Raw genomic sequence first — 27133 nt, forward strand, 5'->3', positions numbered from 1 at the left:
CGTGAAGAGCGAAGAACGCTCCGTGTTGGGACCACACCGGGGCACTTCCATTAAGTTCTTCGGATGATACGTGGTCTAAAAATGAGCACTCCAGAAAAAAACGAGTCTAGCCATTACTTTGGGCAAACGCTTCACAGTTCACCACTTCAGGTCCAGTGATGGGGAAGGCACCCCAACTCTGGGAAGCTCGAGAACATTCCCAAGGACGAGCCAGGGACCCCGTGGCCAGTGTCCCTGCAAAGAAGCGCCAGGAGAGAGACTCGATGCAAAACCAGAATTTTAAAAACTTTAACAATTTATTAGTCTTATTTTCCAGTAAAATATTCACATAATGTCAAAAGAATGGAATGATAGCGATGTAGCTGACTACCTTTAATTAATTCCACATAAATATTTAAAATCTAAAAACCTCGGGATCATCAGACTGAGTAGAAATTTGATTCTTCAAAGCAAGTATTGCTTTACTGTTGTCATTAATCCAGTCAATAAGAGGACCAATAACCTGCAGCGGTGAACAAAACGCTTGCTCAGTTGTTTTGGAAGAGATGTTTCGGCGAGCCACCCTCAGTCAGTCCAAGAAGAATATGTTATTGAACTGTGTCGCACAAAGCTTCTTCACCTCTTCTGCAAAAAGAGCAGCAAACAGTGCGTAAGGAACAGGGGTTTTCACTTAAAAGGTTCCATGATATGTATTAGTGCCGTAAATTCTTCTGGAATAAAGTTGGGGATAGATAAATGTCTGCATTAACTTTGATCTTTAATCTCAGAAGCCTAGGTAGGAAATGCTAACAAATTGAGAGAAGGGAAAAAAAGCCTAACGTGCTCATGAGACTTCCACAGTACTGAACACAGTGAAACACTGCTCCTTCGGCCTGCGCAAGCCCAGCGCGCCAAGTGCCTCAGACAGCAGGGGTCAGGGTGCCAGGAGCGCGACCTCTCACACCTGGAGAGATCTGACGCCACGACACGCTAAGTGCAGCGGCCGCCTGGAACCGTCGATCGTGCTCCAGCGAGGCAGCGTTCCCTCGACTCCCCTCAGCTCCCAGTGTCACGAGCCCCTAACGAGAGGAGGGCTCTAAGGGGACAGCTCTTCATACGAGCCTTAATAAGAGGGAACATCGCATCTGCCCTAGAAGACAGACGCAGAAAAAGGAGGCTCACCCCTAACTTTTCTCAGAGTTGGCACTTGGGGTGCACTCCCGCCACTGGCCGCCCCCCCCCCCGGGCTCCAGGGCTCCTGCAGAGCAGCAAGGGAGCCCGCTGCGGTGACGGTGACCCCAGCCTGTCCTCCAGGCAACAAGGCCGCTAGCACAGTGAGAGCAGCAGTTGGGATCCCGCTGCGCAGACGACCAGACCAACGGCTTCGGCTGGAAGACGGAAGGAAACTGGCAGCGTTATTCTGCTCATGTACAGACAGAGCTGGCTGTAAACTGCCACTCGAGTCTGGCAGCTCTGCATCAAAATGTGTTTTTATCACAGGAAATGGAAATGGACATTTTAAAACATAGTATATAAAGCTGTGGGATTTTTTTTTTGGCATGATAGAAAATAATTTAGGCCATTATCAAGTTTCCTGTGAAATAGGAAAGTTTTCACATACTTTTTTAAGGAACTAAGCTATAGGAAAACACAGAGTGTAACAAACAATGGCTTCCCTTATGCAACAGAGGCATCTGCTTAAAACCCCAACAGTCATGATTTGTTCTATTTAGCATGTTTCTTAGCACATTGCAAAGGTAGTTTTTAAATATCAGTAGCATTAAAATTCTGCTCCAATATAAAATCCTATTTACCATTTACTTCAATCAGGTTTGCATTTTTTTGATTCAAAATAACATAGAGTTCCCGCTGATCAGACTTTTTCCCAACAACCCAATAATCACTCATCGCTTTCACGATGATTTCTTCATCTTCATCCACTCTGTAAGACAAGAGTTTCAAGACACAATGGTTTATTATACAAACGGCTACATTGTGAAAAACAAACATTCTAAAACAAGAAACAGGAAACTAGTCCCTTGAAAAGTTCAGGGAGTCAGGTCCAAGTGGCCAGTGGCCTCTGGGCTTAATGACCCGTTTGGAAGTGGCACCCAGGAAGGTGGTCAAGTGTGAGCCCCTCTGAAGGGGCTCTGGGTCACTTGGTTGTGAAGAGGATGCCTTTAATGTCTCTTCTAAGAAAGGGGACACCTAATTTGGGATGCTGGTGAATTACCTGGCGAAGTCACTGTTGATGTCACCCAGAATCTTCATCAAGTCCGGATGAACAGACGTCAGGGACAGACTGGGTGTCTTCCTCATGTGGATTGTACTTTTCTCTGCTAAATTCATATGGTTGAAGTAGATAAACTTAAACTGGGGTTCCTTCTCAGACCTGGGAAAACAGTCATTAAAATGGTAACATTCTGAAAGAATAGCCAAACTATACAGCTACATCAAGGGCTGGGCCTTCCAATCAAGAATCTGTCAGTTACGATGTAACAGGCGCCTCATATTAGTAACTTAGTTGATACCCATGGGGTAGTCAATATGGATGGAATGCTCCATAGAGCTGAAGTTTATTTTTTAAAAACCAAAAGTATTTTAACCATTCTGTGATAATTTTCTCAATAAAAAGATAATGTTTTATAAATGGCAATCACACAGTTATTCTCTGAATTTTTTTTTTTAAATGCAAACTACATCAATACAGGCCATTTATCTTCTAGCGGAGGGGTCAGCAGACTAGCCCTGGCCGAACCTGGCCTTGTTTTTCTAAATCAAGTTTTAGTGGCACACTGCCACGGCCATATGTTTATGTACAGTTGATGCTGCTTTCCCGCTTAAACGAGAGTAGAGCAGTTGAAACATATTTAGCTCCCAAAGACTGACCCCTGTTTTAGGAAAGAAACATCTCTTTTGTCCCCCAGGGCTGTGGCATTCGACGCCACAGAACCGAAGCTTACCACAATAAGTAACAACACTTTCATTATCATAAACGAAGATCATTCTGAAACATATTAGCCTTTTCTGCTGGAGTATAATGAACACTTTAATTGGGATATATCTTTTTATTATTTTAAATGACTGGGCAATGCCATGACACTGCCTTCCAGGCCAGAATCTGTGATTCCTCAGGGACCCGCCCAGTCAGCTGGGCCACACAGCTCACAGGGTGCGTCCCCTCCCTCACTCTCCCTGCGCCCTCAATTTGCACTCTCAAGTCTAGGGAGAGCCCGAGCAGCCCGCCGCTGGGGGCTCAGAGCCTTCTCTGCTTACTTCAGGGCTAGCAGCCACGCTCTGGAGGGCTGGGGGTGCCGGAAGCCCAGCCTCCGGGTAAGCGGGTTACTACTGTAATACTTTACCTCTAGGCAAAGAAAGAATGTGGGCGATTTAGTTTCCAGGAAAATGAAAATAGAATTCTTACAAAACCAGAATTTGTTTTTAATAGGCCCCTAAAACTAAGAAAAGCAGGTATAACTACAAGAAAAACTGTTTGGAAAGATGAAAATTTTCAAAGATGTTTTGAAAGATATTTAGTTGTCTAGGTAGACAAACTTCTCCCCAGCCTCAATGGGGCTTAGAGTTCCGGCTGTCTTGTCTGACCCTAAAAAACTGTCTACGGCTTTCCTAGTTCCCTTGTCTATAATATGTAAACTACTCTTCTAAGAAGATCAAAATGATTGTTTTTGTACCCCCGGATGGAACTTTACATTAGAAAATATTACTTAGGTAGTTCAGACGGGCAAACGTGGCTTCTTTCCACTCCACCTTCCACGGAGGATAACAGAGAAACAGAAATAGAAAAAGAGCTACTTGCAGTGTACTGTTAATGAAAGAAAAAAGAGATCTGCTCGCACTAAACACAGCAAGGATAACTTTCATCCGACACGCTCACTCGTTATCCAAATTAACACCTCACAGCGTATCAGCTTAGAGTCAGCAGCTGCCACGTTTACCGGTATCTTTTCCAAAAAGCTTGTGAGTCTTGGCTCTTTTAACCACGAAAGCATTTTTTTCCAAACAAAATCACACAAATTTCTTGCCCTCTTAAAAAAGAACTTGCTAAGCAGTTGAGTACGTCAACAGAGGATACACTAACCCAGGGAAACCAGACAGAAGTCCTCCCGGCGGCCTGTGAAGTCTGCTGGAGAAAGCCCCGCAGCGGTGAGGATGTCCCCAAGGGGCGTGGACAGCTGGGCTGTCTTCACTGGTTACATTCTGTGCCTTTCCAGTCTGTGTCCACTAGCTTTTTCAGAAAGATCTCCAGTCAACCCTTCCTTCACATCCCTTTGCCCTTTTCTTCCACTAGTGGCTGAAACCCCAGGAACTAGGATTGGTGGGAGGTGACGGGGAGCCCTCTGTGAGTAAATAGCATCACTTTCACTGAGATGCTGGAGAGTTCACTGTTTGAGGACCAGCATGTGAAAACCGTTCCAAACTTCAAAGGCACGCCAGGAAAGGTCACTAGGAGCGCTGAGCCGACGGAGGCCATCAACAGACGTTCGAGAGCGCGTAACGGCTCACAGATTCACCTGTGCCTTCGCCGGCTGGGTGGGGACACCCGGACCATCTGGCGATTTTCCCTTGTTCTGCGCTTTGTTCCAGATAGCTAAGGTTGCCAGATAAATGGTTTCTAGATGAATATGGCTACTGGCTATCCCTCACTTGTCAAACTGGACTAAAGGTGAAAACGGGATTCTGAACTGATCGATTTGGATAGTGTGAAGGGACACTGGTCTCAGTTTACGAGTCACACATTAGAGTTTTCCTCCTGGAAAGGGCCTCTCTAGAGTAATCAGCAAGCGAGCTTGGAAGGCGCGCTAACTCTGCCCGGGAAAGAAGCCCCCCTTCGCCCTGCTCTACCCTAACACCCCCACCGGACTACAGCCAGGGCTGGCGGGTCCCTCCCCACGCTCCTCCTGCTCCCTGTGTCCACTCCTGGTCTGATCGGCACCAACCCTCGCTGCCACTGGCTGCACTCTACTTCCGGCTGGAATCCCAGCGTGGTCAACCTCATAAGCAACTGGGTTGTTCTACAGATTTATTCAAAAAGACCGATTAAAACAGATTATTAAAAAAATTCCTCCCAGGAAAGCTTCCTTTTCTAATAACTTTTTACTTCCTGTTCCTCACACTGTCCAAATTTAGTATTAGAACTGGTTAGTGAATAGGCATATGTGGAAGAAATCGAAACGAAAGTCTCAGGTTCAGAAAACTAACAATTTTGGGGAAAAAAGCTTAAGATAGAGCCCTTCCTCAAACCCTTAAAAATTCCAGGTGAATTAAAGATTCAAACACAAAAGATAAAACCATAAAAACACCAGAGACAAAAATGGGATATTTTTATAATACGGGGTGGGAAGCCGCAAGTATGACACTAAAGATAGAAATCTGAAGGAAATAATTACTAAAACTGACTATGTATAAATCCTAAACTTGTGTATTACAAAAAACAGTAAAGTTAAAGAAAAGAAGATGTGACATGACTAAAAGGTATTGCATTAAGAGTATTGATGGAAAAGAAAAAAAGATAAAGCACTTCAACGGCGAGAGCCAAAGGACATGACGGGCAGTTTGTGGAAGAGACAGAAACGCCAATAAACAGATGAAGTGATGCCCCCTCCACCCCCCACCAGTGTCCCCTGTCAGACTGTCAAAATACAGAGGGCCCGGAGGAGCGCTGCGGGCACCGGTGGCAGTCTAAGCCAGCCCAAGCTCCGTGCAGGGATCCACCCGGGCAATGCGCGTTCCCTTCGCCCCAGAACTCAACCCTAGGGATTTCGCCTAAGAGGATAATTAGATGTGAGTCCTAGATTGTGCAGTACACAACTGTTTATAACACTAACAGCCATAAGGAGACTACCCATTAAATGGGAGAATGGTTAAGCAAAGAGCACACATCTAGCCAATCAGACGCCATGAAGCCAATAAAGAGAATAAGGTGGCCCCATATTTACTGGTTTAAACTGCTGTTTGTACCATATTTTTTTTTAAAAGCTACAGATTGACGGCATGATCTGTTTTTCAAGAGCCCTGAGGAAGACGCCACGTGTATATGTCACTGTTTATATATGTGTACGAGTCTAGACAGACAGAAACCGAATGAGATAAGATTTCCAATACTGATATTCCTGAATTTAAAAATTAAGGGCATAAATTACTCTCAAAAAAGAAAAAATGCAAAAATAATTGAATCATAAGTCCTTGAATAGAAAAACATTGAGGTGTCACACAAACTAAGAGAAAGTGAGGACGAAACAAACTTCCTTCATGCCATGCTTGAACGAGTCGACCTCAGTTCCACAAGCTGCCGTTTACGACTGTGGATCCAACACTAACCTTTAGGCCTGAGCAGTGCCCTTTGCGGGGGGCTGTGGCTGAGAGAACAGGCTGGGCACAGCGGTCCCCAACTGGCCTCTGGGATCAGGACGGCCGGCTGACACAGCAGCCTCCATGCCCTCAACAGTGCCCTGGAGATGCTGCCACTGGGGGCTTCTTTCCTCCTTCAAGGCTGCCTCTACTTTCTCTGGGATATGAGTTTTGGAGGCCCCATGACCGGTTTGTAAATGGTTGGGATTTAGGTTAGAAAGATTCCCAGAAGAAAAGCACATTATCTTGTGTACTCAAAAGCTTTTCTCTTTAGTCAGCTGATATTTATGGCTTGGCGAGCACTAGCTCCTTACATATAAAATCTCAGATGCACCAAGAACCATCTTAAGGTCAACTTTCAAACATAAAAACAACTACGATTCTAGAATTTCTCTTCTTGGGCATGCCCCTGAATTGTGTGCAGTTTATTTCACTATCAAGTTTTCCAATTTCCCTTTTCTTCCCAGAGGTCTAGTGATACTGTACAGCGCTTCTCTTAACAGTCAGAAAGACACATGTGTGTGAAAACACACATAGCAAAATGTGTGGGGGTACACGTGAGCTATTTTTTCAACCTTCCTATGTTTGAAAATTTTCCTAATAAAATATCAGAGAGAAAACTGCTTCCTGATGAGAGGATAATGAATATTCAAGGGCCTCTCCTTTGTTCTGTACAATCCCAAGAAGAGTTAACCTTTTTTTCCCCTCCTGAGGAAGATTAGCCCTGAGCTAACATCTGCTGCCAATCCTCCTCTTTTTGCTGAGGAAGACTGGCCCTGAGCTCACATCCCTGCCCATCTTCCTCTACTTTATATGTGGGACGCCTACCACAGCATGGTGTGGCAAGTGGTGCCATGTCCACACCCGGGATCCAAACCGGCGAACCCCGGGCCGCTGAGAAGTGGAACATGCGCACTTAACTGCTGCGCCACCGGGCCGGTCCCGAGAGTTAATCTTATTTGCAAAATAGAAGGTGCTTGACAGCAAGTGTCCCTCTGGATATCTGTTTATGAGTTACTCGAAATTCACCACATCTATCGAAAGCAGGGGCAGAGGAGTTCACAAGTCCAGTGGTCTCCCCGGGGTCTGGGGACAGAGGAAATCACACTTTCTCACTCTCCACTCATAAGAGTCACTCGCATGACTCCACACAGATTTAACTCACTTACGCCTCCTTCAAGAAAGCGAATCTGGCAGGTTCGCGTGAAAACATTGAAGGATTAAGCAGCACTGTCGAGACGTAAGGTGGTCAGGCACTTTCCTTTCTCGGCCGTATCTTTCCTCACACTAGGTATGCTGTCCAGGCACAGTCCACACACACATACGAAACCCAAATGGCCTTTCACCCGGAGCCTGTTTGCGACCTGGCTACGGGCTGGTGCTTATATAGACATCCATACAACATGATCACTACAAACACAAGGTTAGATATCAAACCACAGCATTCCAGTAACTTCGCAAACATACGGGAAGTCCATACAAAGAGGGCTTCTATTTCTCAAAGTACTTTCCATCTAGTCACTTTAACAGTAATTCGATTTTACATTGAGAAGAAAGTAGAAAGAGGTTCAGTGAGTTTCCACGGTGTTCTTGGAACCAAGGCGAGCTTAACCTCGAGTCTCCTGATACCCGGCCTAGAGCCTTCCAAGGCCCCGGACTCATTGCCAATGCCCAACGGCTTCCATCACAGCCAACTCCACCCAGACATTTTTGCACAAGACGCACAGCGCTTTCGGTGTACGCAAAGCCAAACCCTGCTGGTGACTACCGCCAGGGTGAATTTCAGCCTGGGCTGGCCAAGTGGGATGTTGAATGGTACTCACAAGGCCAATGCCAGAGGCGTAGCTAGCACACTTCACCCCAGACACGCATGCCACGATGAGGGGAGAGCTGAGGGAGTGTATGAACATGACCCGGCCCCAGCCCTCAGTGTGGGGCAGAAACCCCAGGAGCAGTTCCCCAGGACGCTTTTCAGACAGCACTGAACAGCACATTTGTTCTCTGGATTCAGAGAAAACACAGATGTTAATATTGTCTGAATTCTTAAGTAAAAACCACCCTTAATCTTCCAAAACCAGTTATATGCTGTTTTATGAAAGTAAACACAAAGCAAAGTACAAACCCAGATATTCTTTTGTTGATGTTAAATTGCTCACAAATGTCAGATGCCAGTACTGTGAGCTGGGGCCCAACAATGCTGTCCAGTCTTCGGCAAAAATCCAGCGTAGGCTGTATAGAGGCTAACAAGTAATTTAAAAAATACCAGTCAGTGTTACAATACTTTGTGTTAAAAAGGTCAATATTTATTTTACCGTCTTAACAACAGTATTCAAATTATAACTTTACTGATCTGGGAAGTAATTAAATGATCGAACCCCCTTTCCCCTCCCAAATAGAAGAGAAGCAGAAGAGTCAAAATTACTTATATTTAAGATGGAAAAGAGTCAAAGACCTATCTCACTGGAGTGTTGATTTAAGCATGCCCCGTGGGCGGTAAATTGGTTGCCACCGCAAGTAGACCAAGGGGGTCGAATATTCACTTAACAAACACTACACAGCACTCATGGGCCAGGTGCTCACTGGTGCTTTACAAACAGTACCCTGTTTACTCCCCGCAGCCCCCTCTGAGATAGGCACTCCTGTTATTTCAGTCAAGGAGGCACAGGAAGGTGCCTGCGTCCTAACGCTGCCAAGCAGGCAAGCTAGGACTTTAAAAATATTAGAAGTAGCTAGTCAAGATGGCAGAGGCCCAGAGGGGGCAATAGCGCTTAATATGGCCTCTGTGTTGCTGATGACAACACACGTATCATTTAGGAAGAGAACACAGTCTGTTGTAAAGAGAAAAGGCTTCTCTACTCAGGCGGAACTCAGACACAGGGGTACCTACCGTCAATCATAAAGCACACGGCTGCACTCATGGCCTGGGAGGAGAAAACAAACCGAAGATTACAAAACGGTACAAAAAGGAAAGCTTAACCCGATGCACTGACGCTGTTCGAATCTTGATTTCAACAAATCAACTTTATAAAGGTATTTTTTAGTCAACTGGAACAATCTGGATTCGGACTGGAGATGAGATGATGTCAAGGGAGTGCTGCCTATTTGGTCGGACGTGCTAATGGCACAGTGGTTATGTCAGAACTGAGGCCCTGATGAGTTAGGAGACGCACACTGAGGATTTATGCATGAAATGACACGCACGACCACTTAAAATGCCCTAGCAAAACCCAAAACATGCAGAGAAGACAGATGAAAGATTAGCATATGATTAATTAATTAAGCGGCGCGATGGGTACCTGGGGATTCATCATTCTAGTCTCTATTTTTGTGTGTGTTTGACGATTTCCATTAACACAGTTTAAAAAAACCCCAGCAAATGACTGTCACCTTGCCTCACTTTTTATTATAGCAAATATTACAGTTATGACATTAGCAACTAACAGTAACCTACAACCACCAAAACCATAAATAAAAATAAACAAAAATGTTTGAATTTATCAATGCAATGTATAGTGTTAAAAAAGCTTGAAGAGAACATATAGCCCTCTGATGAAAAGGCAACAGACCTCCTTCTCTGAGGCTGCTCCCCCAGGCCCCCACTGTTAACCGCTTCAGATAACACCGACCACTGTCCCCTTGAGACATCGTCCTGACTTCCACTCCTGTCGGGATGGATGGACCCCTTGCCCGCCTGCCCCCTCCAGCCCTGCGGCTTGCAGCCACTGTCGTCTTGCACTCGCACCTCACAGCCTGACGACTCGCTTCTCCTGCCGCCAGTCCCGGGCACCAGCTCCTTAATGGCTACCTTCTAAGTGAGGACAGTGACGTTCCCAGCTGTGCCCGCACCTCTCCCCACGCCCACCTCCCGACCTCTATCAGCGATAACTTCACTTCTGCACGCTCACCGTTCACAATATCTAAAACATTTTGTAACTAAATCATAACTAGACAGGGGATGCAAAATTAGTGGCTTACAAGCCAGTTCCATACAAATTTTGTGTTTTCTTTGTGTATAAAATAACTTTGACTTAGATACCAACTAATTTTATATCAAAAACCCCAACTTCCTGCCTCTCCTACAGTATCAGGACACTGGGCCCCGGCTGTGCATTCTGAGGCACCACCTGGTGGATACGGGTCGTGCTGGCCTCCTGGGGACACGCGCACCTCTGGGTGCCACCGTCGGCACCGCTCCGGACGGAAGCCTGGTCCAGCTTGCTCCCCTTACATCTACCATCAGGCACGTGCGGATGTGGCCTCTCACCGGTTGATTTTTGTGTGGACCTCTATTTTACAAGTTTAAGAATTTTAAATAAATTAAAAAGTACCTAGAACGGTAGACATCAACTCCACGGACCATCACCTTCTCAACAATGGTCAATTCATGGACAATCCTGCCCTGCCTACCTCCCTCCACCACACGTTAACCTCACACATCATATCCTTTAGTCCACACACATTTCAGCCGGTATCCATGAGAGACAAGGATCGTAGCAGCACTTCCACACGGTGGGGGGGGGGCTCCACGGGCTGTCCCCAGTGAAACACCATAAATGGAGTCCTGCCCCCACGCCTCTTCCCTGGGCTGACTTCACTCTGTACCCTTTGGCTGTAATGAGCTGTAACTGTGAGAAGAATGGCTTCTCTGAGTCCTTGTGATTCCTTCTAGTCAACTATTAAACCTGAGGGTGTTCTTGGCGACCCTCTGAACTCGCAGTTGGAGTCAGAACTGAGGGGGGGTTTGGGGACTCTCGAACTTTGCCACTAGAAACCATTGAATTGTATACATTAAATGGGTGAATTATACGGTATGTGAATTATATCTCAATAAAGTTGTTTAAAAAAAAGATAAGAACACTTTAAGATAACCATGACACCATTATCATTCCTAAAATTACATCTATAGATTGAATTGACTCTAAAAACAGAAATCCATAAAGAACACAGTGTTCCAGGCTCATGTTTCCTTCTTTAAGAGTTCAAAGTCTCACTCCTGAGTCATTCAGAGCAGAACGATTTTAGCTTGATATAAAAATGGGCTTTTCCCTACTCCAATTACTGCTCTAAATTATGCCTCACTTTAGTTCGGTTCACTTTCAGGCCACATCTTTCCGTATATTTTCTCTGGAATTCTCTCCTCCTTTAGCCGTTTTTTATTACATCTCACATTTAATTGAATCTCTTAATCATACTATTTTATGAAACGTCTTTTTGCTCTGGAGCCCCTGCACCCAGAACAGAGCCCTCCTTCTCTGCTTCCTTATGAAAGTACCGGAGGGGGTAACCGTCAGCAGACCTTGAGAGCTCTACCATCTCAAGCCTGCCTGTAATGTTCTCATGGGTAAGACAGATTGTTCTGGATTCCAAGATATTTTCTTTCTTGGTTTCCTTACTTATTCTGGTGAGGCACAACCTCATGCAACACCCCAAGAAAGGGGCGCGGGGTAACTTTTTGAGACTTTTCACGTTTAATACATCCTTCTTCGAGCTCATCGGTGGTTGATGGTTTGGCCCGGCAAAGAATTCTACACTGAAAATCATCTTCTCTCAGAACTTTGAAAGTCTTCCTTCTGCTGTCACCTAACATCTAGTGCTGGTAGGGAAACTGCTAAAGCCAGTTTTATTTACAGGTGACCTGGTTTTCCTTCTGGAAAGTTCTAGGATCTTCTCTTCAAATTTCCAAAATTGCCCATTGTGTGGGTGGGAGTGGGTCTTTTTTATTCATTGCACCAGACATTGAGTGGGCCTTTTCAGTCCAGAAAATGTGCTCCTCTTCAGCTAGATATTTTCTCATAATACCACTTCACTAATTCCCTCTCTCCCACTTTGTTAATCAGATATGAACATTCCTGAACTGATCCTTTCTCTCATCTTTCCTCCATATTTTTATCTCTTGTCATCTTACCTTATATTCTAGGGCAGGGCAACTTATCTTTAACCCTTTTAATAAATTTCTTATGTGAAAAATTATATCTTTGAGGGGAACTGAGAGGTCATTGCTTATTGGGTGCAGAATTTCTGTTTGGGGTGAAGAAAAGTTTTGGAAATAGTGGTGATGGTTGCACAAGTCTGTGAATGTACTTAATGTCAATAAATTGTACACTTAAAAATGGTTAAAACGGCAAATTTTATTTTATATATCTTAGCACATAAAAAAATAATTTAAAAAATTGTATTTTCAATTAACCTAAGTTTAATATAACCTCGACTCTTTCATGTCATCCTGTTTCAGTTTTACAGATGCCCTTCTCTAATCTCTGTGGATACTAATTTTTAAAAGTTCTCTTCCGTTCCTGGAATCGTTCTCGTTTCTCAAGACCTACTTTGTTCTTCCAATCATACTTAAGAGTGAAGAAGGGCTGACCGGGGCGGGAGGCCTCGCCTCGAGTGGAGGATGAGGGCAGCAGTTACGCTGGCACACGGCAACTCCAGAAGGAGCAGGGCCTTACGCTCAGGTGCTGACATCCACACTAGCTACTCTAAGTCTCTCCAGATTGTTTACTTTCTTTAAAAGGACCCTCAGTCTTCACCCAGGGACAGGTGCTCAGCTGCCTGCCTGAGTGTAAGGAAGGGGAAGGGGGTGGCCAACTGGTTCATGTACAACACGTCAGTGGAGAGGGTGCCTCAGTGCGCCCTCGCTCTCAAACCTCCTTTCTATCTGCCAGGACCATACAGAATTCCCGCATCCTCTGAAGTTCACCTCCTTCCTGTGCGCTCAGGGCATCATTTCTGAGCCTTTACGCATTAAAACATAATTGCACTCTTAGGTGAAAAAGAAGATAAATACATATGCTCAGCTTTCTTTCTTGAACCAAAAACTGCCTTTAAAAAAACCAACCTAAGTATACAGGCTTACAACATAACATCCTGACAAAACCATCCTTACAGAGTTACAACAGCTTTAAAATCAGAGCAAAAGCAGAGTTCACTGACGTGTGGCCAGGCCCACATCCAAAGGCATCTAACAGGCACCACTGACCTTTGATGGCTTCTGGTTGGAGCACACAGGACTTCAAGCGTTTGTGAGTCATAACCTTAGACAGTTACTCTTTCACCACTAAACAAAACTGTTTACAAGGAGCTAAAAATAAGCATTCTATTCCAGAAGAGCACCCGTTTTGAGTTTTACAATAATTAGAACTTCCAACATCTGTTCCGGGAAACCTTTAAGAGGCTTGCATAAATACTCATGTACACAGGCAAGAAAGGCTTACTTTAGTATTACTCTGTAACACAGGAGGGAAAAAGAGTTGTTACCTTATAAACAATTAAATGGAGCGCTTCGTAAGTGTCATCTGTATTTACAAAAATTCTGGGGAATCTGCATTTTGCTTCTGGATCATTAAGGTTTAAGGGCCCAGTAAGAAATCTGAAAAGCAAGCACAGAGATGATTCGATTCAATCAGGTACATTATAAACAGGAATATATAAACAGGGTACATTCCTACTTAATATGTATCTATTTTTTTGAAGCTAGACACTACTTGGAAAACATCAAATCAGAACATGGTAAAGTAATACACTCAATTCATTGGAAACAACAGAAGTTCCTTTGTTGATTATTGTCAACAAATTAGCACAAAGGTACAGTGTTCAGGATTTTATCTTTACCAAAAAAGATGATAAAGTCCAATATTGTATATCAGAGAACACAAGTCCCACCTTCCGTAGTGTTGAAGATTTCCCGGCATCTCTGTCCTTATCGGAGAATCTCTTCCGGCCAACTGGAAACAAATTTAACGTTGAGAAACAACTTAACAGATTTTCTACTTTCAAAGCTTTGAAAAACAGCACTCTTTTCTACTACTTGGCTCCATGTCATTTTTCTGTATCAATTTCTCATATTCCTCCCCACCAAAAAGAGAGGGGATTACAGAGGTGCATAAAGAGCTCATTGATTGTAACCAGAACTATCGTGCACAATTTCATCGCACCCTGACTTCCATATACTGTTTAGTTCCTCTTACGGCAGTAGCTGAAATCTCCCACGTGGTTAACACATGCCAGGCAATGGCATAAGTTACTTAGTTTCACCTCACGGGACCCCTGTGGGGAATGCCCTCTTCCTATTTTCTAGACGTAGAAACCGAAGTCTGTAGAAGTTCACCACTGTGCCCAGCTCCTAAGTGGCAGGGCCAGGCATCAAACCCAAGCCTGTCTGACGTCAAAGTCCCTGTCTTTAGCCATGACGTCGTCCTCCTCATAGATTTGTATTTGTAGCACATTCCTAGTTGCTTTGGCTGAAGATATACCATTTCACATGCACAGAAAATGGAAAACAAAAACCAAATCCAATAGTTATGTTAGCGAAAACTTGTTGCTCTTCTAAAAATTTTTGATGTTCTTCTGGTCTATACGAAATTTTAGCATATAACTGAAAATTAAAGATTGGAAATGTAAATCCAATAGCAGAAATGCAGAGCCAACTCTCAGATATGCAGTTTGTCCTGAGGGAGAAGACCTCACGTGTCCACGTCCACATCGCCAGGTCGTATATTGCAGCTTCCTATGTTACAAGCCCCGCTCTTTAGCCACATAATAAGGTACCGAATAGTTTTCTGTTGCAACAGCACTGTCACACATGGGAAAGCGCCTGCAGTGAGCCTTCTGAGGATGCGGCTGTAAGCAGGCGCTTTAGCATCAGGCAGACCCTGAGATCAAGTCCTGGCTCATGACTTACTAGCTGGGTGACTCTGGGTAAGTCATGTCAGCCCCCTAAACCTGGGTATCCTATCTGCAAGATGGAGATAAGGTACCCAGCTCTTAGGATTGTTCTCAGGATGTCATCAGATAATGCACGTTTGCTGGTGTCTGGCATATGGTACATACTCCAGAGATGTGAGCCACTGTATTCAAACTACCCAGAAAGGAACTAAGCAGGGGACCAGGTCCTGCTCAAAACCTTGCATTCAATTTCTTATCAGAGAGATGTTTCCCATTGTTTCAAGCCATGGCCTTAAAAAATAGAGGGAGGGAGAGGGAGAAAGCGTGCGCATGTGTGCACCTGAGCCAAATGATAACTCAATGGGCTATGAACACTTTTCACTGCCGACCTAATTAAAGCTACAAAAGGATACTTTGGGGAGAACGCTGTGGCATTATTTACAGTTCTCTGCAGAAAACTGGGAAATTAAGCACTAGAGTAGAAAAGCCAGGCAGGCAATGCAACATCTACTCAAAATTGGATCTCCTGTTTGCAGATGAAAAGCCCACAGGATTAACCGTTGTTTTGTCAAAGATCCCTGACATTTTCAGATTTCCCAAAACCCTACTTAAAAACCCAATGTTTCCTCGGCTCAATGAACTGCTCCTCTTAAAAACACACCTTTCCTATTGCATTTGAATGTAACGAAATGAGGAAGAGCTGACACACATGGTTTTCTGTGCTGAGTAATACACAACTAAACAAATGTCACACCAGTAATGTAAAACATAGATCAGAGCCTCCCCATCGACCATGTTACTCCACCCACCTCCTCCACCACCCAAACCTGTGTCTGTGTGTTTGTGTGCGCACACACGTGTATACATACATACATATATAGAGAAAGGGAGAGAGAGATTAGTACCCAGTCATACCTCAGGTTCAATATGCCTTGGAAATAGAGAGGTGGTGAGGTATTTGTACAAAATTCTCATGTCATCTTGTTCTAATCCACTCCTGAAACATCGGAAAAGCATGGCGTTAAAAGTTTGGGATTGGTCTTCTGTCTTTCCATCGGTCTATGATAAAGTTCGTCTTTTTTTAACACTGTATCAAGAAGGGGATGAATTACACTTGAGTCCCGGCACCAGAACTTTACCCTGACCTGTCAAAGGCCACTACTGTGTGGTCTTGCATTTTCTATGCCATTCTAAATAAAAAGTCACAACGGATTGGATTCTCTGCCTGCATTCCACGCAGCATTCTTCATGGAGTGTTAACAAGCACAACCTCCAGGCCAGGCAGCGGATTTCTCTTCACTTTCTGGGTTATGCGTAAGGCCACATTCCTTCACTCAGCACCCCGGAAAATCCTGGGAACTAGATCCTGCTATGTCTCAGAAACATACGCGGATTTTAATTCTCTGGATTTCAGTGTGGGCAAAAAGGAGGAAGAGAAAGAACAAACTTTCAGGCAAACTGTCTAATGTGAAACGAGGCAAGAGTAAGTAGCACGTGGAAAATGTGCTGAGAAGCTGGGAGGCGTCAGACTCCACAGGAAATGAGTTTGTTAGGTAAAGCTATAAACAGACGGTGAGTCTGTACGTGAGGTTTTTCTGTTCAAGATAACTGAAACAATCCTGTGAGGAAATCTAACGTGATGTAAACCAAGCCTCCACACATGCTCGAGGCTCTCTCGTCTTCCAGGAAAGCCAAACGTCAGAAAACATCTGGCTCGTCTCGGCAAACGGCTGCTGCGCGCCTGGCTGCCTCCGCCAGCTCTGTCCTACCCGCTCCTCTTCCTCTGCCACCCCTTCTTCCGAGGCTCAGTTCTCATCGTGTCTTGTCCAGAACCGCAACTGGAAGGAGCCCTACACCCTCACGCAGGCTTGTGTGCCGAGAAGCAGAACCCTCACTGCTTGTCCTGTGACAGCCCCAACTCCCAAAATCTCGCAGCCAACTAGGCAGATGGAATTTCCAAATCAAACACACGGACAGTCACTCATTTTTTCTTTTGCAGAAATAATTAAGATAAGGGGAGAGAAAGAGAAAAATAAAAAACAAAACAAGCCTGGATATTACCTTCTTTTTAAGAACCAAATAAAAAGTACCAGTGGGGAGGGGTGGGTAATGCCAAGTAAAAGACAGTATGTAAAGAATTACGTACTGGGCAATTCCTTATAGAGCTGCGCTTCCAAAAACAGCAGCTACCGGGCACATCTGGCTATTAAACCACTGAAACGTGGCTAGTCGAAATGAGTGTAATATACACTGGATTTTTCAGATTTAATTTTTTTAATACTGTCGTTTACATGTTGAAATAATATTTTAGATAGATTGGGCTAAAAATATGTATCTATTATGAACTTCACCAGTTTCTTTTTATTTTAACGTAGCTCTTAGAAAATTTAAAATGATATATGTGGCTTGCATCACACTCTTATCGGATGGAGCTGTTCTAGACCAGACGACAGCGAGTAGAAACAGCCCCAAAAGGAAATGGAAGACAACATTTCTTAACTGCTTATTCTGTGCACTGTGCTTAGGGCTTCATTTTTTTATTTCACTTAAGATTTAATGCTAGGCATTAAATACTTGGGTGTTGGCTTTCTGGATAGAAAATTTAAAAAGAAGGTTAAGTTGCAGCCAGCTGTTCAGAGCACAAGACACCCAGTAGGAGAGTCCCCCTTTGCTGTGGTGAGGCCTGCCCTGGTCGTAGGATCTCCATCAGCGCTGGCCACAGCAACCCCTCCCCAGATCTGCCACCCCCATCCCTATGCCTGCTCCCCTGCAGAAACCAATGAAGTCAGATCGCGTGACAGTAAACAGAAGCCTGCACTGACAGGGCCAAACGATCCAGGACTCCTGGATCAATGGTTCACACCGCACAGGAAAGAGCCCACTTGGGCCCAGAAGTACAAGTGTTCTCAACGTCTCTCAAATACAGTTACTTAACATGAGTGATTTTTTTTTTCTTTTAAAAAAAACCCACCAAAAACTTTTCTTCAGCTGAAATCTTAACTGACTCATTCGTGTGCATGAGATGCTACCACTTTGTCAAGACTGATTTTTCTGGAACTCTGCGCCCTGTTTTTACTTCACTGCTAAATGGGCATCCCCTGTTTGCTCTCCGACCCCCACAGCTGCTCCGAGGGAAGCAGCGACTCGGCCGCTGCAGACCCCACACGGCTGTGCTCAGGAGCCTGCGCACCTCCCTCAGGGGGTGACACCAAGTTATCTGAGAACTTCTTTCAGCGGAAGCACTGCCAAGAACACAGTGGTCACGACTCCATGCAGAATCCTTCACACCAGGATCAGCTTACTCTCTAACACAGACATGTTACTGTCATGTATTGAATATAAAATAATCTAGCCAAGATCAAGAGTATGGTCAATTTTGATTAACTTAAGAACTATCTAAAGCATTTATTCATAAAAACATTAACCCCTGAAAAGTACATCAATTCACTGAAAAGAAAATTCTCTCAAAAAGTAGGTCAAGAACTCTGGACAAGAAAGTCAGCTGACATCGTCCTACCAACAGGAGTCTAACCCCATCGTGGCCACAGCCAAAACCAAAGCCGCCACTAAACACAGCAGTCCACACGGAGCTGTAAGCTATTTCCTACTAACCGTTTGCTTTGAGCTCCCCGTCAACATTTACTGGGGACACGTAAGGAGCCAGGTTCTGGCACATGCTGGGACAGACAGATGCTTCTCTCCTCGATCAGGTAATTTCAGAACAACACAGCAAGGACTAAGAGTCAATACGTACTCTGTTCATGAAGTATAAAATACCTCGTTGGTATTTAAACACACCAGCTTTGTAACTAGCAACTGCCTCTCAAAATGTGCTATTTTCTTGAAGTTCCTTCTGGTCATGACTGCCTGGAACCAACCCTTCCCTGTCAGCATACTGGAGTGGAACCACAGAGCAGCTCCGTGCAGCCACCAGAGCTGTGCACTGCTCAACTCCAGGGGCTGTCATTCACAAAGACAAAGATGCCAAGAGGGTCTCCGGGAGTTGGGCAACAGGTGGCCCTGGGAGCCCACGCTTCCAGAGCCCCACCCTGCTGGCCAGGCCGGCTCCAGGGCCTCCCAGCACGAGCTGCTATCTCCAGGAGGACCCTCTTGCTCAAGGCCCGTACCCTTCTCACTCCCAGAGTTCACACCCACATCAGGGCTGACGCTGTGTCAGGCCAGCAGAATCCGAGCTACCTTTCTCTGCCAGGGGCACCAAGGCCACGGACTATGTTGGCTTCTGGCCCACCCCCCTTTATGTCCCTATTACCACGGCTGGGGGCAACCTCCCCAGCGCCTCCCTGTAACTTCTACCTGTGGAGGGGCCGCTCCCTCCTCAGACCGGACTCTGGATAACTATCCTTCAAGCTTTCACAGCAGCAGTTAAGAATTTCATTTTGCTATCATAGCGTGAATATCATAAAAGCAACCAGAGCAAGGCCAGTTAATACAGCATAAAGTTGCCTGATAAGGAATTTGAAACATAAAAAAAGGACGCATTTTCATCTGGAATTTGTTATGTTGTTTTTACAGGAGAGAACAAATTCTACGTGAAAACCCATCAACTTGTTTAATAGACGGATTCAAATTCCTTTAGTTTAGCCTGCTTCTCTCCTTCAAATGGAGCTGCAAGATGTTGGCAGGGGCGGGGATGGGCTTCAGGGGACCATTACCGCCTTTTCTATTAGCTCAACTCAGGTTTTACTGCTAAAATATGGCCACACCCCTCATTTCAGGCAGAGGGATACAGTAAACAAAACGTAAAAAGTGAACACGTTTGACAGCACTCCAGCCGGCCGCTCTCCCCTGCACCTCAGCCACTCGTCTCAGGGAGACCGCTCCTGGCCACAGATCAACAGCGTGGGTCCACACGCAGCTCTCGGGGCCACATCCTCTACGCAGCCTCACGCACATTCACGCGGCTTGTCTAGAGTTTAGTATTAGGTAGCTGATAGCATTTAGTAATAGTTTATCTTTTCTTCTCGAGTATCAACATTTTCATCAAAGAAATTATGTTTCTGTTCCTACTATAGGACACAAACATAGTCTGATGACAGTGGGGTAATGTCCTGGCTTTACAGCACTTTTAACTTCTCGAATATTTTAAAAATCTAGCGTCTTTAAAAGACAGTATGAAAATTATGCTTTCCACAATTCCTACACTGTTTCTTTGAAGATGTTTTTGGGAAAACATCAAAATAAAAACAGGATTCCTAAAAGTAACCTGATAGGAACATTTTCGCCACTTTTGACAACCCAGCAGCCCATAATTGCTGTTTTTATTATCCTAAAAGATTCTCTTCTTTTACATGCCTGGTCCTAGGATGTACCTACCAGATGAGCTGATCGTTGTAGAGAAAGGCAGTGTATTTGACTACACTCAGGCTTTCCTCCATTCTGTTAATAAAGGACTGGATTTTCAAATAAGTCATTTTATCCAATGGGAAGAAGCTGATTCCACCGAAAATGTCGAGCAGATCACATGACTGCAAATGTAACGTTTGCAAATACTGTAGGAAAAAATAGGGCATTAAACTTACTGTTAGTACAATGAATACAGGACTCTTTGACAACCGAAAATAGTTAATTTAGAGTACAGTTACATACTAGCAGATTGCACACTGGCAAGACCAACAAGTAGGTGAGCCACAGGTAAGTGGATTTGCAATCAGTACCAATTTCAAAATATAAAGTTCAAACATAACTCGTTAATGTTTATTCAGTGTTGTGCTTTTTCTCTTTGAAATTTTTTTTTTTTTAAAGATTTTATTTTTTCCTTTTTCTCCCCAAAGCCCCCCGGGTACATGGTTGTATGTTCTTCGTTGTGGGTCCTTCTAGTTGTGGCATGTGGGACGCTGCCTCAGCGTGGTTTGATGAGCGGTGCCATGTACGCGCCCAGGATTCGAACCAATGAAACACTGGGCCGCCTGCAGCGGAGCGCGTGAACTTAACCACTCGGCCACGGGGCCAGCCCCTCTCTTTGAAATTTTTAATTCCTAACGTTAGCGCTCTTCAAATTTGACGAACCTCATTAGGGATCTACACAATGTCATGGACAGACAGTGCCATCTTATACTAAAATAACGTTGAAAGGACACTTGGTCAGCTGTATCCATCAGCAGAACGTTGATGGGCAGGAGAGTAATGAAGATAAGAAGAGGAATCAGGAGACAGCACGAGAGTGAATAATTATGGTCATTAACGTGAAGAAACAAACGCAGAAAGAAAAATAATTCATAAAAACAAAATAATTCAAAAATAGATATCAAAAGTAGTTTAGCGAGAAAATAAATGGAGAATTATTCCTTTCAGATAAACTGAACTTTACCAGAGGTAGGGTGAGATATGTAAAATTCAATTTACTGCAAAGGAGAATGGCAATTCTCTAGGGACATTCGTTTACCACGTGGGAAAAATCACACTCGTGTTACTCATGTGACAGCATCTGTGTCACAGCCACAACCTTTTACTGGAGTCACTATGGATTATGCCTGTTGAGTGAACAGAATTGATCCATAAGAATGTGCAACGCAGGTAAAGAGTTCAGAGTTGGCTAATTAGCAATCCACCACACAGTCATCTTGCTTTTGAGGAAGCCCACACTGACCGATGCAGGTGGAACAAGGACGAAGACAAAGGATGTCTCCGAGATGCTTTAAGGAGCTGCGCACAAACGGCAGGATGCTCTGATCCCACACGAAACACTGGAAAGAGATGCCAGAGTGCAAGCTGAGCGAGTTTCCTCACTGTCTGATCTTGCCACGATATCTCTTAGGCTCTCTGCCACTTTCAAGTTCTAGGTCTTTTGTGTATGAGAAACAAACTTGTCTGTACTTTTCTAAAAGTCTGTTTGAACACTACTAAGATCATAAATAAAATTCAAAATACTTGCCCGATGAAAGAATTTCTCTAATCTTTCTTTGAGGAGCTTGACACCTCCATCTTCCATGGCTCTCAGAAATGTACCATTAAAAAGCTAACGGTGTAAAAGATTTAAAAAAAAAATGTCAATTTCCTATGCCTCCAATTTTGCAGTATAACAAGTTCATCTCTTTCTTTCAGATTAATTAATTTGGCTTATTTAATCCCACAGTTCCTTTTAAATACAGAAAATATTTACATGAGGAAGCCTGAGTTGTAAGTCACAAAAATTTACACACTGTTAAGTGATACCATTTTTATGAAATCACCTAATTGTTTGGGGCATTTTTCTTTTTTTTAACCTCAACTCGTACCTAAGTTTCACTTTACATAAATAATACCACCAGACTTCTCGAATCATACAAACACTGGCAGTCTGTGTTTTCCTCAAGAACATGGACCCCTTGCTTACTAACGAGGATACATTCCTAGCACAAGGCTGGGAACAGAGAAGGCCTCAATAGTCAGTGAATTAGTACATGCATAAACCCCAACACTGTTTCTAAGGCCCCGTTATTTCCTCCCCTAAAACAGATACAGAGTCACCTTGCCGTCATCTAAAGAATTAAGAATTATTTCTAAACAACCCCTGTAAATAGGGATACTTGGCCAGACTCAACTCGGAAAGAATGCCACGCTTACCTTGTACATGCTGTAGCACTGCTGGAGTACTGAACTGTAGACTTTGTCCTACGACAAACACAAAGACACAGCATGGACCTCGATTCAAAGGGAAAAAATGTCTATGGCACAGCAATGGACAGTGACTCTTGGCAAAGCAATATAATGCTTATAAACCTGGTCCCACCACAGTTGTGTGCTGAAAATAAGAGGTATTTAAATTCAATTATGAACCAATAAGCCTAAATTTAGGAGGGCTTTAAACACAGACAATTAGTAGAAGGCATCAGTGCGACAGGGTACATATATATTTTTACAAGATTGTGCAAATGTAAATAATAGACATAAAACTTCTCTATGTGTACCCTGAGAAACTTCTGCCAAAGTGACATGGCTTAAATTTGACCAGGTAAGTCACCCATCATATTCTGTGACAAATTTTTTTCTAAAAATAAATAAAAAATGACGTGTTACCAACAGTTCCTCCTCTTGGTACTCAACAATTGGTTTTCCATCTTTACTTTGCTTTTCAATTATAGGATTCCGGACAACCTACAAAGTTTGATAAACTGAAGTTACACAATGAATCAACTATATGTATTTTCAGTTTTCCCCTAAATTAAAAAACTTGAACATGTCACCACACCAAAAACACAACTTCTTAAAACAGCCCCAAGAACAAATACATCAAATAGGAGTTTGACTTTAAAATTGCAACTAACTTTATCGTAATTTTACTTTGATGCAACAGTCAGAGGACTTTCCTAAATTTCTAACAGTAGAGATCGCCCATAACTTTGCTATGCAAATTCAAGAAGATGTACTGTGTATGTAAATACCATGACCATCCAGAAATTGCCTTCCGGTTCATTGAAGAACTGTCTGTTCTTCTGGGTATGTAAAGATTTCGCGGGTTTTGACGGACTAAAGGTCCTAAAAAAGGTGAAAAGAATATGTTGGGGACAATTCTCAGCCTAAGTGGTAAGAATCACTGAGTTCGGCAAAAGCACATTTACAGGCGTTACCTCGTAAACTGCACGATAGCTTCGCACAATCCGACATTTCTAATTTTTTCATTCTTTTCGACTTCGTTTGGATAATAAAACAAAATTTTATTTTCCTCCTAAAGTACGAAGAGACAGAATCCCAACATTAATAGAAGCGTTTTTTCATCTCAGCCGTTGAAAATGCCAAGTTTCATGTCAACCTCTCATGTCACACACGCGAACCGTAAAACCAAACCAAAGCCCTTTTTAGAAAAACAAGAATTATCTCCTCGCTGTGTAAATACCGCCCACCAGCCTGAAAGGCAATTTTGATACCCAATAAATCATGTCATCCGAAGGGGCACTCCGAAAACTCTGCTTTCTTTCCTCTCAAATACTAATTTGTAATACACCAAAGCTTGTGAAAGATAAGCGTGTGCGCACGCGTGCGTGCAGACAGACGCCTCCCCACAAACTGAACCCAGCAGGTTCACGGGCATTTGGACTGACAGCCTTTAAAAGGACCGTGATGTGCTGCCAGCAAAACCTCCGGACATCCTTTGAGGAAGTCACCGTCCCCACCTAAAAACCAAACAAACCAAACCCCTGGAATTTATTTTTTAATTAAATCGGAAAAAAACTTTCCGGGGTTCCTCCAAGCCCGCATTCTTCCAGGGCTACTCTTGTGCCACGCTTCCAATCGCGGACTTGCAGGAAAAAAGATACAAACTTAATTTTAATCACCCAGGATGGATACAAAGAGACGAGAGTCAACCCGAGTGGAGCGATCGAGCTGATGAACAGGCGCTGATCGCAGCCCCTGCCTGCGTCGCCTGGCCCCCGCCGCCGCCCCTGGCCACACCTGGCACAACGCGGCCTCGGGAAACGCCGCTGGAGGAGGGCAGAGTGACAGGTGCTGCCCGGCGCTGGGCGGGCCGGGGCCGCCTCCCGGGCACACCCCGCGGCTCCCGGCCCCGCCGCCGGCCAGCCGCCCCCCGGCCTCGGGCCCTCCCCGGCCGCCGGCCCCGCTCCGCGTACCTCTCCCTCGCGCGGCCCGAAGCGCGGGTTGTAGATGAAGAAGCTCAGCAGCGCCGGCGGGAACTGCTTCTCCTGGGCTGTCCCGGCCCCGGCCCCCGCCCCGGCCGCCGCTGCCGCCATCCCGGCCCGGCCCCCGCCCCGGGAGCCTCCCTCTGCCCGCCCAGAGACCGCCGCGGCGAGGAGACCGCACTTCCGCCTCGCTCGCGGGCGCCCCGGAAGTGGTCGCCGCCGGCCCGGAAGGAGACTCTGCAGCCCTCCGTCCGCTCCTGGAGCGCGCGGGTCGGTCTGTTCCCCTTGATGCCGCCCTGGGCAGGTGCTTTTCTTAAATAAGAGTTAAGGTGAAATGTTTTGTTTGTTTGTTTGTTTGCTGCCAGATTTCTGCCCTGGCGCAAGGCGAGGGCTGCGTGTTTAAGGACAATTTGAACGGGCATGGTTTTTTGGAGAAGTGAGTGTGCAGATGCAGAAAGAACGCGTTCTGGGGCGGACGTGCATTCAGCTGGGCCATTTGCCACTTACATCATCCGCAGGGTCCCTCCGGCTACTTATGGGGTTTTTGGGATCCCTGTGTGAGACCCCTCGTGACCGCTGGTTCGAACTAGACCGACGGCGTTGGCGCCTTCCTCCAGTTCGTCTGGCTCCGGGGAGGAGGATGGCCCAGGATCTGGAGGCGCTGGCCTGGGCCAGGCGCAGTGTGTGGCCGAAGCGGGGCCAGCGCGGCGATCTCCGCAGAGCGCCCAGTGCCCGACCTTGGCGCGGAGGGCATCGCCCTTTCCAGCTGTTAGGATTCACTGGCCTTTGGGTCCTGTGGATGGTGACACAGTTGGAACAGCTCCTGTATTTGGGGATTCAAGCCCTTGCAGCAGACCGCTTGGCCAAACTCAGGAAGACCTTGGTTTAGGTTGTCTCGTCTGTCCCGGATTAAGTTTAGAAACAGGACCCCTTATCCACCCTAGCAGAATAGACATTCACGTTTAGGGAGGTGATGCGTTGGAATTTGGACGTGAGACAGAGCTGTACTTAGCCTAGCTCTATCATTCACTAGGTGTGAGACTTCAGACAAATTACATAGCCTTTCTCCCGTCTCTATGTCATGTTTGTAAAATGACTAATAGTAAATGCTTGCCTGATAGGAATTTTGCTTTAAGAATTAAATGGGACTGTGAATTGTATGTATGGTGCCTGCCCTTAATCATTTATTCAACAACTGATTACTGTCATTACTTGCTCTTGCAAGACTGTCCCAACTAGCTTGCTCTAAGTGTATGACTTTCTTCCTTCAGAAAGACTTGTTTTGACAGAGTAATAATTTTCAAGAACTGTTAAGGTAGCAGAATCTGCTTCTCCCCTTTTATCCCCCAAAAGTCTATGGGGACTTCTAATATATAAAATCGATGCAGTTACCGTGTTTGAGTGAGAGCCCAAGTGGTAGGACTGAGGCCTAAATGTACCTTCCTCTAGCCTTTTCCAGGAGCTACCCCCCATCCCCGTCTCTCTTGGGGACCCTACAGCACCTGCCCAGGACCCTGGGATTCCAGGGAGCATAGTTTGAAAACTCCAAGTTGAAGTGTTTCTTCCATCTCAGAGCAAATGCTTCTGGAAGAGAAAGAGCCCAGGGTTTAGTTCTGGTTTTGAGTTTTAGTTCTGGTTTTGCCATTTACCAGTTGTGTGACCTCTGACTCATCCCTTAACTTCTTTCACCTCAGTTTCCTCATCTGTAAAATGAGGTTAATACCTGCCTCGCAGTGTTATTGCAAGTATTGCATTAAATGATAGAAAGAAAAGCACTTTGTCAGTACAAACTACTATACAATTGTGGTGAGATGACATTTTATAGTGTTGGTCAAGATTTCTCCCCAGCACACCTCTACTTCCTTACATGCTTTGTCTCCTCTGCCCCATTCATTAATTGCTGCATTAATTGCCACAGGAGGAAGGTGATACAAAAATAAAACAAAACAAACAACAAACCCAGAATTCAAAATGCTTTTAAGTTTCAAAGGGCAAGGCAGCAAGAAAACAGACATTGATGCATCCCCCTCTCCTAGCACGGTCCTAGGGTGTGCATGGGTGCAAAGTGTGTGGAGTAATGATGATAGACACCTAGATATGTTTGGAGATCTCAGAGTAGAGAGGGTGTGTATCTAGCTTCCCTCTGGAGCTGGGGGAGGTGGCAAGTCTTGCAGAGTTCCCCTCTGTGTCAAACACAATGCAGCAACAGTGGAGTAGCCATAGCCACCTGAGCATCTAGGTGGTAAGTGCTACTTGGTGCAGGAAGCAACCAGATGTTTTACCTGTGTACAGAAGTAACTCCTGAGAGGCCTTAAGATGAGGACAAAGAGGAGGTAGCTGTGGCCTAGGGGGACCTCAAGACCACCAGACAAGAGAGGAATGAGGATGACTCAGTGGTTACTAGTGTGGACTGAGCACCAGATGCTCCTTTCCCATGCAGGGCCTTGGTGTACCTGCCCCTTCTCCACAACATAGGGGAAGAAGGAAGAGGAGGAGGCTAATTGCCTGGCATAATCCTGAATTATGATTCTGTCACCCAGCATGAT

General features: G+C 45.0%; 1 protein-coding gene across 1 annotated transcript; it reads right to left on the reverse strand.

Annotated features, from left to right (window-relative positions):
* Positions 1–277: 277 nt before the first annotated feature.
* On the reverse strand, positions 278–25740 carry CCZ1 (CCZ1 homolog, vacuolar protein trafficking and biogenesis associated). Its single transcript, XM_023655255.2, has 15 exons — positions 24579–25740; positions 23580–23677; positions 23394–23487; positions 23029–23106; positions 22576–22623; positions 21905–21988; positions 20347–20522; positions 15928–16009; positions 14011–14072; positions 13606–13717; positions 9236–9269; positions 8471–8588; positions 2213–2371; positions 1794–1921; positions 278–624 (listed from the first exon to the last, which is right to left on the reverse strand). The coding sequence occupies exons 1-15, from the start codon at positions 24696–24698 to the stop codon at positions 569–571; spliced, it is 1449 nt and encodes a 482-aa protein (XP_023511023.1). The 5' UTR covers positions 24699–25740; the 3' UTR covers positions 278–568.
* Positions 25741–27133: the final 1393 nt, after the last annotated feature.

Source organism: Equus caballus, chromosome 13, assembly GCF_041296265.1.
Source record: "Equus caballus isolate H_3958 breed thoroughbred chromosome 13, TB-T2T, whole genome shotgun sequence".
Classification (NCBI taxonomy): Eukaryota; Metazoa; Chordata; class Mammalia; order Perissodactyla; family Equidae; genus Equus; species Equus caballus.